Source organism: Carettochelys insculpta, chromosome 12 (assembly GCF_033958435.1).
Source record: "Carettochelys insculpta isolate YL-2023 chromosome 12, ASM3395843v1, whole genome shotgun sequence".
NCBI lineage: Eukaryota > Metazoa > Chordata > Testudines > Carettochelyidae > Carettochelys > Carettochelys insculpta.
The window spans coordinates 32728962-32742483 of NC_134148.1; the positions used below are offsets into that span (position 1 = coordinate 32728962).

The 13522-nt window shown below is 42.5% G+C and overlaps 1 protein-coding gene across 8 annotated transcripts in view; it reads right to left on the bottom strand.

Moving 5' to 3' along the window:
- Positions 1-13522, bottom strand: part of AKAP13 (A-kinase anchoring protein 13) — a 352799-nt gene that overhangs the window by 208556 nt on the left and 130721 nt on the right. For 7 of the 8 annotated variants that reach the window (XM_075007027.1, XM_075007032.1, XM_075007030.1 and 4 more), the window contains one exon: positions 3861-4157. In XM_075007027.1, coding sequence (XP_074863128.1) covers positions 3861-4157 — 297 coding nt within the window. Of the gene's footprint in view, positions 1-3860; positions 4158-13522 lie in introns of those variants that run through there. The other variant, XM_075007033.1, reaches the window with a different exon arrangement.

Genomic DNA, 13522 nt, shown 5'->3' on the forward strand with positions numbered 1-13522 from the left:
GCCCAGTGATCCCTTGATAGCAGCTGCCTGTAATGCCCCCACCATCAGCAGCATGACAGCTACAATTCCCCAGGACACTTCCCAGCAGCCTCTCCCAGCAAATTTCCTTAGCATAGGCCCTTCCTCCTGATAGCACCAGACCTCCAGGCCTTTCACAGTGCTTTCTTACCTCCAGCTCCTTGCACAGTGAGCTAACAGAAGGACAGTCTTTTTAACCTGTACTAGCTGGTTCTTAATTGGCTCTGCCAGTCTTAACTGGTTCTAGAAAGTTTCTGATTAATTTCAATAAGCCTTAATAGATTTGGCAAGTTCCTGATTGTTCTGGATTAGCCCTTTTTACATTACGCTACTTATTCTGGGGCTAATATACTTGCCTTCTATTACTCTCCTGTAACCATCCAGCCAGACCCCTGTCACAGATCACAGATGCTATGGCATCTTATCAGAGCTGGAGGTGGTGGTCCAAGTTTAAGCACAGCTACAGCTGGGTAGCAATTTTCAGCAATGACAGCCAACAAAAACAGGAGGAGCACAGTGTATGGGAGAGATGAAACAGGGAATTCTTCCTAGACAACCTTATCACTTAAAAACAAGCAAAGAGCTTTTATTGGTAGGTCAATATCCAAATTCTGTTTCTATAAATATGCAAATTTACTGCAACACTTCCTTAATTGCTCTTAGTACGAAGTATGACTCATTTTCCTGTTATCTTTAGACACAACCAGGAATGGCCAGATTATAGAATCATCTCTGAATTATAGTCATATCCTCTCAAATGTCTACAGTTAAGAGATGGCGGATGGTTTCATCAGTCCTGTTTTTCAGGCTTAAATAAAAAGCAATCAATCAAAAAACAACATTGACAGCAGCCACAACCATTAGTCCAAATTCACATCAAACCCACACTTCCTTTTGCCCTGTATTTATGTTACTGGCACAGCTTGTTAGACCAAAAGCTAATTGTGGAAGGCTCAAAAAGAGGCTAACAATCAATAAACTACCTTTAAACAGTTAAGTGAAGACAGGACTAATAAGAGGGCGCTTTTGTGAATCAGTACAAGTACAGCCATCTATTTGTGGTTGCTAACCACATTCAATCCCATTACAGACAACTAATTTATCCATCTACATTATCGCAGGTTCATAAACATAATTCCCACCCAATTCCCAGTGGACACCTCTCAGAAAGTTACCATTACACTGATGGCCACAAGGAGTAACTCTCTTCTTACTGGAGGTTGTAGCAAACACCCCAAAGATGCCAGTTAGCCCAGAATATTCACAGCTTTCAGACACAATCGCTTTTCCTAAGCAGAACAATTTAAAAGCATGGGACCTAATTTTCAGATGTGTTGGACACTCACAAATGGAACTGAAGTTAAAGGGAGAGATCACTTTTCAGTATATCCGAAAATTAGGCTATATCTATACTAGACATAGAAGTTGACTGCCAATATGCAATTTTAGCTATGCCAATTGCATAGCTAAAATTGGTTTCAATGGCTGTCTATACAGAAGAAGGTTAATGGGAGCATTTCTCCCATCAACCTTCCTTAATCCTCGCCGCTTGCACAGAGTTCCGAGGTCAACTTTGACCTCAGAAAGCACCAATTTGTGCATGTGTGAAATAAAACCTCGGAAGATCAAACCTGTGCAGGTTGATCTTCTGCAGTAGTGTAGACCTATCAGGTTCATAGTCACCAATATTTCAAACATGATTTTCAGCTGCCTGGCAAAGACCTCTGTAAGTCTGTTAAATGTACTTCATTACTTACACAGCAGCATACAAGCGCTTTTGTTTGCATTATCTTTCATGTGAGAAGGGGAGAAGAACTTCTTACAAAACTCAGTAAGAATGGAGGAGCCACACAAGTAGGGGACAGAAATGGCATTACTGCTTGTTTATCTATCTGTATATGTCTACCACCCCACCTCCATTAACACCGGTCCAATTGCCTGCCCAGGCATCCATGTTTTACAATAAAACTAGTGTCCAGTTATGCCTTGAAAAGCTTGAGAGCAGCAGTCGCAAAGCGGTACAGAAAAGCGTGCTGTGTGGGAACAAAGTTGCCATGCTTGTCGGCACAGAATAAGTCATGTTCCACTGCACACAAAGTGTTCATTGTCCCCCTCCCTTTTTCTAAGGGAACTCATGCGGTAATATAGTACAGCTCTCACAATCACATTCTCTTTGTACATCCACATGCATACATCACTACAAAAATATAATGCATCGTGAATTTGCATGCGTCCTCCCAATTCCCACCTGACCCAAAAAGAATAGGCCCCCAGGGCCCAGGGCAGGCGTACATGTTGTAAATGTGTAAAAGGTCTCAACAGTCTTGTTTCACTATTTGGCAAGGACTCCAAGACACTGTCTACACTGTGAACACTCTGCAGATGAAGGTGTGCAGAAACGTCTATCCCCTCCTGTCGTCCACGCTCAAAGTAATTAACCCCACACCTAGTTGGCAACTTCATTCTGAGCTTTCTAGCTTGTTTAAGGCAGAGGTGAGCAAACTTTTTACTTTGGGCCCCACTTTTCAGCCTTGCAGTTAACCGCCCCTCGCAAACTGTGGGAGGACCACAGGAAATGATGCGGAGTGGGTGCTCTGGAAGGGGGTGGGATATTCACGAAGAAGGTTGGGGGAGGGTCAAGGAGTGTTGCAAAGGGGGAGGGGTACTCGAGGGGGATAACCCCAGGAGAGGATGTGGCTGACCCATGGGAACTCACGGTTGCTGCACGGGGTTGAAGGCTGTCCTGAACCCCCACAGGCAGCACTAACTCCTTGCTGGCATCTTGTGGTACTCCCGGGGGCCAGCATGACATGGACCGGCCCCAGTGTGGCTGCCTTACCAAGCCATGAACTTGATGGCTTGGACCCATTGCTTGACTCAGGGCCTCAGAACATTCTGATTGGCCCAGCAGCAGTGGAAGCGGGGCAGCGGGGGAGATGGATGTTTCCCCTAGCAGCAGCAGCAGCAGAGCCTGAGGGAAGGAAGTAGAGGGCTGGGGAGGCAGCGGAAGCCGTTGAGGGCGGGATCCGATTGTGCTGCACCCCCCTTTACAAATGTCAGGCCCTCCACTTTGCACACCCCTGATCTAGGGTGTGAGTGTGCACACAAGTTAAGCAATGACCTGTTCACCTACAAACCTGCATTGCAGTAGTGAGGTAGCAAAGGTCTGAATCTCTGGGCACAAGCTGCACCAGTCCTCCAACGTCTTTCCCATTGCTTTCCAGGCCTTCTAGGGACCAACTTCTCACTTGCCCTCTGTGCAGTGGAAGCTGCTTCAGCATCTAACACTTCATTTTCCACATGTTCTGCCCCACTCTCTGATCCTCTTATGAGCATCTGAACCCAACACAGAATATTCCTTGCACCATGCATGCTGACAGCTAGCCAGAGAATCGTACCATGGCATCACTGACAAACAATGCTCCCAGGAGTACGGGCTAGTATGACTTTGGACCAGATTTTATATTCACTTTTAAGCTTTCCAGTCATCACTGCCATACGGACACATACTCCCCATGTAAAGGCAGAACTTTCTGTGTCTGACAGTAAAACAGGGGGCTACAGAAGACAACTGGTGCTCTTATATTACAAAGGAGGAAGAGAAAAGCACTAGACTATGTGCCAAGAAAGGAAGAGGCCATACCCCGAACTCTGTGATCATGCATGGGGAGTAAGGGAAAGTTGCTCTAAGGCTAAAGCTCAAAAGCATAGGTCACTGATCTATCCGCTGGTCAACAAGAGAATCCCCTCATACACCAAAAGGTTTCTCTACAACAGAACTTCTACTAGGGAGAAGTGATTGCCCCCCATACACACATCACTCAGTTGCTACGAGTTCTCACCATTCAGAGCCTGGTCTGTTCCCAACACATTCCATTCTGCTGGCAGTTTCAGATGCCGAAATGCCAAAGCCACTTTCTCATCCAGAAAATCCACATCCCCAGAGGGGGGCCTTGACCGGTCCAGGAATCGTGTGAAGTTCAGTGCTTGCTGGTTTCCAGCACAGGTTGCTAGGAACTGAGCTGCATCGTAGGCCTCATCCTGAATGAAGTGAAAACTTTCCTCTGCCACCACGAGTACAGGAAGCCCTTCCTTGGAAGCGCAAAGCACCACCTTCACTGTCTCACAGCAGTCATGGCCTGTAAAACAAAACCAGGGAAAATGAACATAATTGTAATGGAGAAAAGAAAGGACTAGGCTAAAGTAAAAAGGGTCTAAACCCTGGTCACTCCCATCAATATATACATACTTGTAAGTATCCTCAATGGACGCACTGTTCTTTACACATAAAGGAAAAATCCATATGGTAAAACGTTCTTAGTTAGTGCTCCTGCCTGAGAAAGCCACTCGCTTTTCTAGTGATCACGGCACAGACTTCTCGTGAGTGGGCTAACTCCAGTCACCACCAGACAAATTCAGAAGTGCTAATCGATTCAGGGGAAGGTTTTCAAAGCCACACAGGGGAGTAAGGCTCTCCACTCCCATTAAAAATCATTTACGGCCCATTTGGCCTTTGAAAACCTGTTCAATTTCCAGAGCCAAATTTTAAAGACTTCCGTAAGACCCATAAGAAGTAAAACACAAGTGTCAGCATGAGAAGCATCTAGCCAGTGAAAACTATGAACTAATTGCATTTAATCAAAAAGCCATAATTAACAGTAGAACGTAACATGCTACAAACATGTTCTCTGTTTGTGGCTACATCTCTTTTCTTCCACACTGCACCTGCCATTTGGATTTGGTTTCATATGACAGAACGAAGCTTGCTGCATTCCAGAGAAGAAGAAAATTGGTGCTTTTTCTATTTGTCTCTCCGCAAAAAAAAAAAAAAAGACAAGCTTGTTTTCACAAACATTTAGTTTACATTTCATAAACTAATTTTAATGAAAGGCCAGTGCAACAAGGCAGAGGTACCATAGATCCTGAAAATGCATGAAAAATTCCCCTGCAATTTAAAAAGTGGAAAAAACCCTCATCTTTTTAAGCCTGACCAAAACTTAAAATTGCCGGACAAGCCCTTTTAATAATATTGTTTATGTTCCAAGTTCACTGTTCTCTGCAGCCTCTCTCTCTCTCGCTCCAACGGTAGACAGACGTCACTGCTGTTTTTGCCAGAACAAGCAGACCCTTCACTAATTACTGGAAACACTGCTCTCTCTATCCATGACCTCAGCATCTGACTACATTGATCAAACCCTGTTTATTTATTTATTTTATTAAACAAAAAAAGATGAAGGATTTTTCACAATTGAGCTTGAAAATGCCATTTGACCACATGTGGGCAATGAAAGCTGTCGTGTGTGTGTTGGGGGTTGTGTGTGAGTTATTACTCTCATTTACTTAAAAAAAAAAAAAAAAAATGTCTCTAAGGTCTTATCATCAGGAAGAAAACTTTCCAGATACAACCAAATTCAGGTTTGCCTTCCTAGGCTGGACAGACTGTTCTAATGCCCCAGCAGTTGGTCCTAGCTTTGTCAACCATCAGCAGAAAGGTCAGTCTCACAGCTGCAATTTAGGACTCTGAAGGTGAAGTATTATGTTAATGTCAGGTTGCTTCTGGATTAAAAAAGCATGGAAAACTGGGACAGGCAAAACAGGCCTCCACAGGAGAGGAGGACAGAAAAACACAGAGGGTAGGGGAGAAAGAGTACCTGAGACCTCTCCCTGCAACTTGGAGGCTCTGTAACTGGGAGAAGAGACACAAAACTCCTTCTCCCTTCCAGCAGCCAGAAAGAAGTGGAGATTCTAATTCATCAAACACCTACTAGCAAATGGCTGGTGTAAAAGACGAAGCAGTCTGGGTGGCAGAACCAATACTAAAACTGCTTAACTGCAAGAGAAGACAAAAAGAACTTCAATGCCATGTCACAAATTTATGGCTGGGCTTTACTCAGAGCAAGGTCTGGGACATGGGTTTTTTAAATGGGGCAAATCCTGAATTTATGATTTAATCTTATTTGCCACCAGGTGATGATAGCTATTCCAGCAATAAGCACACATTACTACTATAGACAAGCCTGAGTCAAGACCCAAGGATCCCTGAGAGAAATTCCAGCGACTGAAGGCTAGGGATATAGATGAGTTCCTCACTGGGTTACCACTTTGCCAATGGGATTTCCCACCCTGACTTTTATTTATTCCTCAAGCTGAAGAATTAGTCCTCTGGGTATCAGGTGTCTGGTAACTCTTTCCAGTCCCCATTTCACAAATATTTTGATAAGCTTATGTGCTATAGTAATGATATGGCATTATCCCACGCAAACCCGCTCACGTGCTGCATGCTGTTTTCACCAACAGTTCTCACTGTTAGCAACCTGCAGTGGCTGTTTACTAGGCTGTGAAGTTAAAAATAATTCATAATGAAAGACTCTCCAGGACATACAGAACAAGTATGGCTTTTGCTGCTGCTATTTTTCTAAACTTTAATTTTCACTTTATTTTTAGAAGCATCCCATTTGCAAAACGTGCCCGGTTTTGCTGCGAGGCCAGCTCAGATCAGAGCAAAAGTTCAATACACTTGTGTGTGAATATCAAAGAAATGTTAAGTGTACTAATTCACTCACGTTGTAATTTAATTGTAAGGAAATGTGAATGATATTGTCTTCACTTATCTGGTACTTGTTGATTGTTACTACATTACATTACATATACCTTGGAATTGAATAACCCCAGACCAGGAGTTGGGAACTCCCGGCACAGATGCTAAGAGTGGCACGCAAGCCAATTTTCATCCGCACACGAGGTGGGAGCTCAGCCCTGCCCCTCCTCCCCCTGCAGTTGGGAGTTTGCTCAAAGCCATGAAACCTGCAGATTAACAAAAGACCAGCTAAATGCTATCAACTATCACCCAAACAATAAAGCTCTGCATCTTTATTTATTTATTAATGAATCTGTTGGAAGTAGGACCACCAGTGACTTTAAAAAGTGTCACCAGCACTCAGACAGTACAAAGAGATCAAATTTCAGCACTCCACCACGGAAAAGTTGGGGAGCCCTGCCCTAGAACAAAGGGTGTGTGAATGCCAAGATGAGAATACGTTTAAATATAAACTGCATGAAAATTAATGAAATGTTATAGTGTTTTCACTTATCTAGCCCTATAATAATTGAATTATGTGTATCCCAAATTAAATTACTTTTGAATGGAATGGAAGTAGAATGTTAGCTTTAAGCAAAGGTTGTTTTGTTCAGCAATGGAAATTCACAGTCTACAACTGCTCTTCCTCAAAACCCACACGAGTGAAGACACCAATCAGATTGTATGAATGATCCTGGTTTGGACACTCACAGGAAAGCATTTCAGATGCAAGACAGAGATCTTCAAAGTTACTTAGTGCAACCAAGAGAAACTCATGGAAACTAGCAGATTACTTCACCTCTGACATTATTTTGGCCTGAGAAACTTTGACTCACCTGTTAATGTATTTTACCTGCTTTAACTCTGAATAGCGCTCATTTATTTTTCTTACCTAGAGAAATCAGTGCTTGCTTTTGAGATCAAGAGTATCCACTGACCTGAGGTAAGCGACCAACCCTTTGGGGCTGCGAGTAGCCAGAAGTGGTATGATATTTTAATAATCTTTAGTCACTAAATTCAGTTTTTCTGCAGGGCAAGACATGCTAGACAATGCAAGGGAACCATATGGTGACTATGTAATACTGGAATAGTAGTCCAGGAGCGCATATTTATTATGAGCCTGGTGAAATCTAATCATAAAATATACCACTATTTTGGGGTGCCTGCCCCCTTTTCTGAGAGTTGGATCTGAGATCAGCACACACAGTTGAGCCACGCCAGACTGTGTAACAATCCCTACTCTGACTGCCTGCTGTGATTCAGACTTGACTTCTCCAAGCACCATCAAGTAATAGTTAAACAAGTGAGGAGGTCACGCACAGACAAACAGTTAAGGTAATTCACGTCTAACACTTCCGAAATAAAACTATGCCATTCCTCTATCTGACAGTGGTATAGGCCTCTGAGTGAGGAGAGGAGCAAGAGAAATCACAAATGTGATAGTTGGACTCCCATTGACAAATTGGCATGGTACTCATGTTCTCATAGCAGACATCCATTAGCCATGCTGAGAGTTCCCATGACTAGAACAGAGAGAGACACAAACCCCAAACATCAGAGTTAATACAGACAATTTAAAGTAAAACCAGATGGCTGTTCAGTGCAGAGTAACAGGAGACAAACACTTTACGCACCATTTACGGCCCAGAAAGGTCTCTGAGAACTCACCCATAAAATAGCCAGTAAAGCTTTTAGAGAACGATGGAAAGTGAAAATTCATTTATACCTAATGAGATCAAACGTGTTCTACTGACCCCAAGGGCACGTTCTCCTAAGGGGTAATGTATTCTATCAAATGTTTTCATGTTCTCCTTTGAACAACAGATTCATGGGTAAGTGTCTGAGACAGGTTCTGACTTTTGCAATCAGTTCAAAAGAAAGAGGAGCAATTACACAACTAGCATGACAAATTCTAAGATTTCTCAAAAGGACCCTGCCCCATGCTTAGCAATGTCTTCAAGAATGGCGCATGCAAATATGCTTCAAAACATGAATGTACATGTACAGCCTTCTAAAGGGACCATCTTGGTGGATTAGCATTGATCTCCACTTAAAACCCACTCCCATACAATAACAGCTGGACTGCAACAAATCCTTTCAAAGAGCATGTCCAATACAATTAGAAATGTTAACTGAATTTGTCAACATTTCGACAAATAAGTTATAGTTAGCATTGTTATGATCATTTTACAGATTACAAAGCAAGATTAAGTGATTTGCCTAAAATCAAATTGTCAGTGACACTTATGGAATATGTGTTCTCTGCTCTAATGACTACACTGCTTGGATTTCCTTTACATACAGCAAGTATCAACTTATTTACTCAAACAAAAATATGGACATGTTTGGTTTATGAAATAATACCCCCATTATTATTACCGGGAATATTTACAACACTGCCGCCAATTATTTGGTTATCAGTTGTACCATCTCAATGCAGCATCTTTCAGTCTTTTCAGGTTCCACATTATTCTTAGCCAGCAAGTGTCACCTAAGGACCATTGTGGAAGCCAGAATGACCAGCACTGATGACATCACATCAGGCATCGTATACTGAAGTTACCAGATCCAGGTCAGTTCTGTAAAATCACAAATTTCTGGTGTGGTCCTGCAGACAGTACCAGGCAGGCTCAGGGTATGCAGCCCTTTGCTCATCACTGGAGAGTTTGAGAGCATGATGTGATTATTGTCTTTCCTAGCAACCCAGCCTAAAAGCACATAATACTGCTTTTGAATTATCATGGGCAATTGTACGAAGGCCAGATCACTGACAGATTACGTCAGAATCTTACAGCAATTTGGCCTTCCTTTTAGGTTGGCAACTGACACAGTTCAGGACACTTGCAACTGTACTTCCCTTTGTGACCCACCAACAGGGCCTACTGTTAGGCTTCAGGCTCCCAGCCATTGTCTCTCCTGGGGGGAAAACTGCAACCACCTCCTTCTCAACTGGGGTTTTTCCAGACAACACAGTTCCATGCCTCGATTGTGACATCCCCAGCAAACTGCCTAAACAAGCCGGTATCTGCAATTCAATTTTTCCCAATGGCTATTCAACAGCATAACTGACAACAATTACAACTTAACACATAGACCTCTCTATGTAAATATAGTAATCCCTCGAAATGCACAATTTCGAGTTGCACTTAACTTGCATTAACATGAGTTAAGCGCAAGTCAAAATCCTGCTCCCCCAAGCCCTGGTTCAACCCTCCCCTTGGCACCAGTTCAAACCCCCTCATCTCCACGCATGATTCTGGCTCAATCTCCCCCACACCACCCCAGTTCAAACACCCCCCTGCCCCACCACCCATGCATGGCTCTGGCTCAAATCCATCCCTCCTGCCCCCTGGAGCCCTAACCCACCACAGGCTTAACCCCCGTGCCACAGGCCCAACCCACCACCAGGCTTAACCCTCCCCAGCTGCCTCCCCAACCTCAGGACTTACCTTTCATATGGAGCTCCAGGTGCTCCTGCTGCTTCTCCGGGTGCCAGCGAAAAAAGCACCCCCCAACTTACGCAAAATTCAAGTTACGTGAGGGTGCATGGGAACATAACCCTTGTGTAATTTGAGGGACTATTGTACACTTATTCTTATGGTGAAAGCAATACAGACAAAACTTATTAAAACCAGTAAAACTGCCTACATGCATGCTGATAGCTTACCAGAGGTTATCCATCAGTCCTACAAGGCCTCAGTAGGCCAAAGTCCTCACAACTCTTCCTGGGAGTGATTGGAGTCCCACTTAGACATAAGGTTTTAACTATCCGCTGGACGAAAAATATCAGAGAGGTAGCTGTGTTAGTCTGTATCCACAAAACAATTAGAACTCCTGTTGCAGCTTATAAACTAAGATATTTTGAAGCATAAGATTTCATGGGTAAAGACCCACCTCGTCAGATGCAAACGATAAGAAAGGGAGCCCTAAGGCAGTTTAAACTGCGGCTCTTTATCCATAAGTCCTTTCTTTTTATATTAGTGTCTGGACCATCCAGTTTGACTAGTACATTTCACTGCAGACAGTGGTATTTCTCTGGAGGGATCACAACCTGAGTCAATCTGCCTAAGCTGTGATCTCCTTCCCTTTCGAATGGCATACAATTCCTGGCTCCCAATGACACTAGCTCAATACTGTACAATTTTCCGAACTGATCACAGGCAATTGCAGTATGACTACTCACTGCAAATCAAAAAGCGTCACAACTCTTACTTCTTTAGTAAAGTATCAGTAATAACAATAAGCCTATATAATTTGAGTGGTGTTTACAGAAGTTAATAGAGAATAATTGTCCTTGAAGGGGGGAATGGGTGGGCAGGAGTGAAAGAGAGTGGATTTAATTGTAGTAAAATGTTCAATATCTTGTGACCCTTTGATTGCCTTTCATGATACCGTGCAGGGTAGGTGGCCTAGTGGCTGAGAAACAACCATCTGAGGCAAATGAGATACAGTGAACATGCTTAGCCATGTAATATCAAATAATATTTGAAAAGGAATTTTAGCTGCTCTGCTAATGCCACCAGCCTTCATGCTACATTTGCCACTCCTCTTGCAAATGTCTGCGTTTCCCTCCACACATCCACTTCATGGAATATCTTCTCCACTTAAAACCATCAAGAAACATTTCACACAATAACCACGTGACACTAACCAATGAATACACCAATTAACCCTGTGAAAACTCATTAAAAAAAATCAAGCATTACTCCATCAGACTATCCACTAGCTCAAGGGTCAGCAATCCCTGGCACAGGGGACAAGAACAACACACAAGCCTATTTTCATCAGCACATGAGGCGGGAGTTCATCGCTGCCCCCCCTTCCCCATGCAGCCAGGAGTTTTTTCAAAGCCATACCACCTGTGAATTAATAAAAGACCAGCTAATGTTACCAACCACCAACTAAACAGTACAGCTCTGGATCTTAATTTATTAATGAAGCTGTTATAAGTGGGACTGTTAGTGACTTTAAAAAGTATCACTGGCATTCAAATTTTGCAGAGAGGTCAAAAGGTCAAATTTTGGCACACCACCTCAGAAAGGTTGCTGACCCTGAAGTAGCTCTTGCTGAGTTAATTGAGACTGACAATTCTCCCTCCCACCTCTCTTTACTTTTGATTTAGTGTGTGTGCTCCTCAGAGCAGTGAACAGGTCCGCCTTCTCATTTGAGATGTACCCACCACATCCATGAACACATTATAAATACATAACTAAACTGAAAAGCAGCTTTATTTATTTGTACACATGAGCTACAACTCAATTTGAGCTATGGAAAACTTCTACACATTACCCTCTTTTTTTGTAAGCAAACAGTAAAATCATCAGTAATTAAAAAGAGCTGGTAAAATGAAGCAAGGAAAAAACTTTTCATCTAAAGGACCTTTTACTGAGCCACAAACTACCTTCACATCTTGAAATCCATCCAATTGCATTTCAGGGTAGACTGGTAAACTTCTTTAAAAGAGTCCACACAAAATCTTTGTTAAGAGAGGTTCAGTGTTGATAAGAACCAATGTTTACTCAGGAACAGGCAAACATTTAGAACACTTTTAGAAGTGAAATGCCATCCATTTTTCAAAGACTCATAACTGATTTGGCTAGTGTAATTAACCTTCAACTTTAAAAAATCAAAACCCTGCTTCTTTGGGCAGGACTCAATATGAAATACATATTTTGCACATGAGCATGCGCACGCACACACAGAGAAAAATAAGCTGTTTGTTGTTTTAAAAGAAACACAAATTGAAAGTGAAGCCAAATGTGAGCTTACAATGAAACAGTCCTACAACTTGAACTATGGAGACACTATAGCAACTCTATCATGCAGGTAAATTGTCAGAATGGTAATACTTAATCCCCCTCACCTGTAAAAAAGACACGTTTAATTTATGGCTCCCAGTCTGACCTGTACTAGCTGTAGTGTTGCATAACGCACTCCTAGCTAGAAGCTGAATTTGCTTCAGGCAACAGCAGGACGTATAAGCACAACAGATTAAAATTAACATAGGTTTCTCACCCACTTGTGCACACAGAACTAAAGAAAACTGATAAAACTGCCTTATTTTACCTGTGGATATACCATATGAGATCATACACAGAAATCATGTGGAAACATGGAAGCTACAAAGAGTTAACTGTGAACAGTTAGCTGTATACATCCTGATTGTATCTAATTTATATCTGTACAAGTTGAACCTCTATAGCCATGCACTCTCTCATCCAGCAACAACCATAATATGGCATGATTTTAGTTAGCTGGATGACCACTTATCCTGGGTGTTGCCAAGTTTGCCATGGTCCCATAGTTTGCTTACAGCCATCAGTCCTGGCTCTCAGCATTCTGTGCTGTTATTTAGCTGTGAAGAGCCCAGTAAGCATTGCAAGGGTTGGCAATGCTACTAGACAATATTGACCTCCCATCATCTGGTAAATTCTCTCATCTGGCACCACTCAGGTTCCCAGGGTGCCAAACTAGAGAGGTTCAACCTATACCATAAATTTGCTTGCCTAAAACCAAGGGTGTGTTAAAAGGATGGTATCATTTCCCTGGAGGCTGACTCCTTATCATTAAACAAAGCACACATGGAGACAAAAGCATGTTGTCACTCAACAAAGTAAACGAATACCTTAAAACATGATTTCACTTCCTATCCATCCAAAAGTGGAAATCCTGCCCAAGCCTCCTATTTTGAGGATTCATACTGAATACAAAAAACAATAGGATTCTTGGTTATTTAAAGTTACACTGGAAGAATATGCCAGGTTTGCTTTGGTAGGTGACTCATGATTCCTGTGCTAATTGTATCCTCTGTCCGACCCTGTCTTGGTGATTTGAACTTTTTTGTACAAAATGATTTAAACTGGAAAAGATGCCTAGTATAATAATTATTTTATATACAATCTATTGTCTTTGTGGCATTGAAGCTTA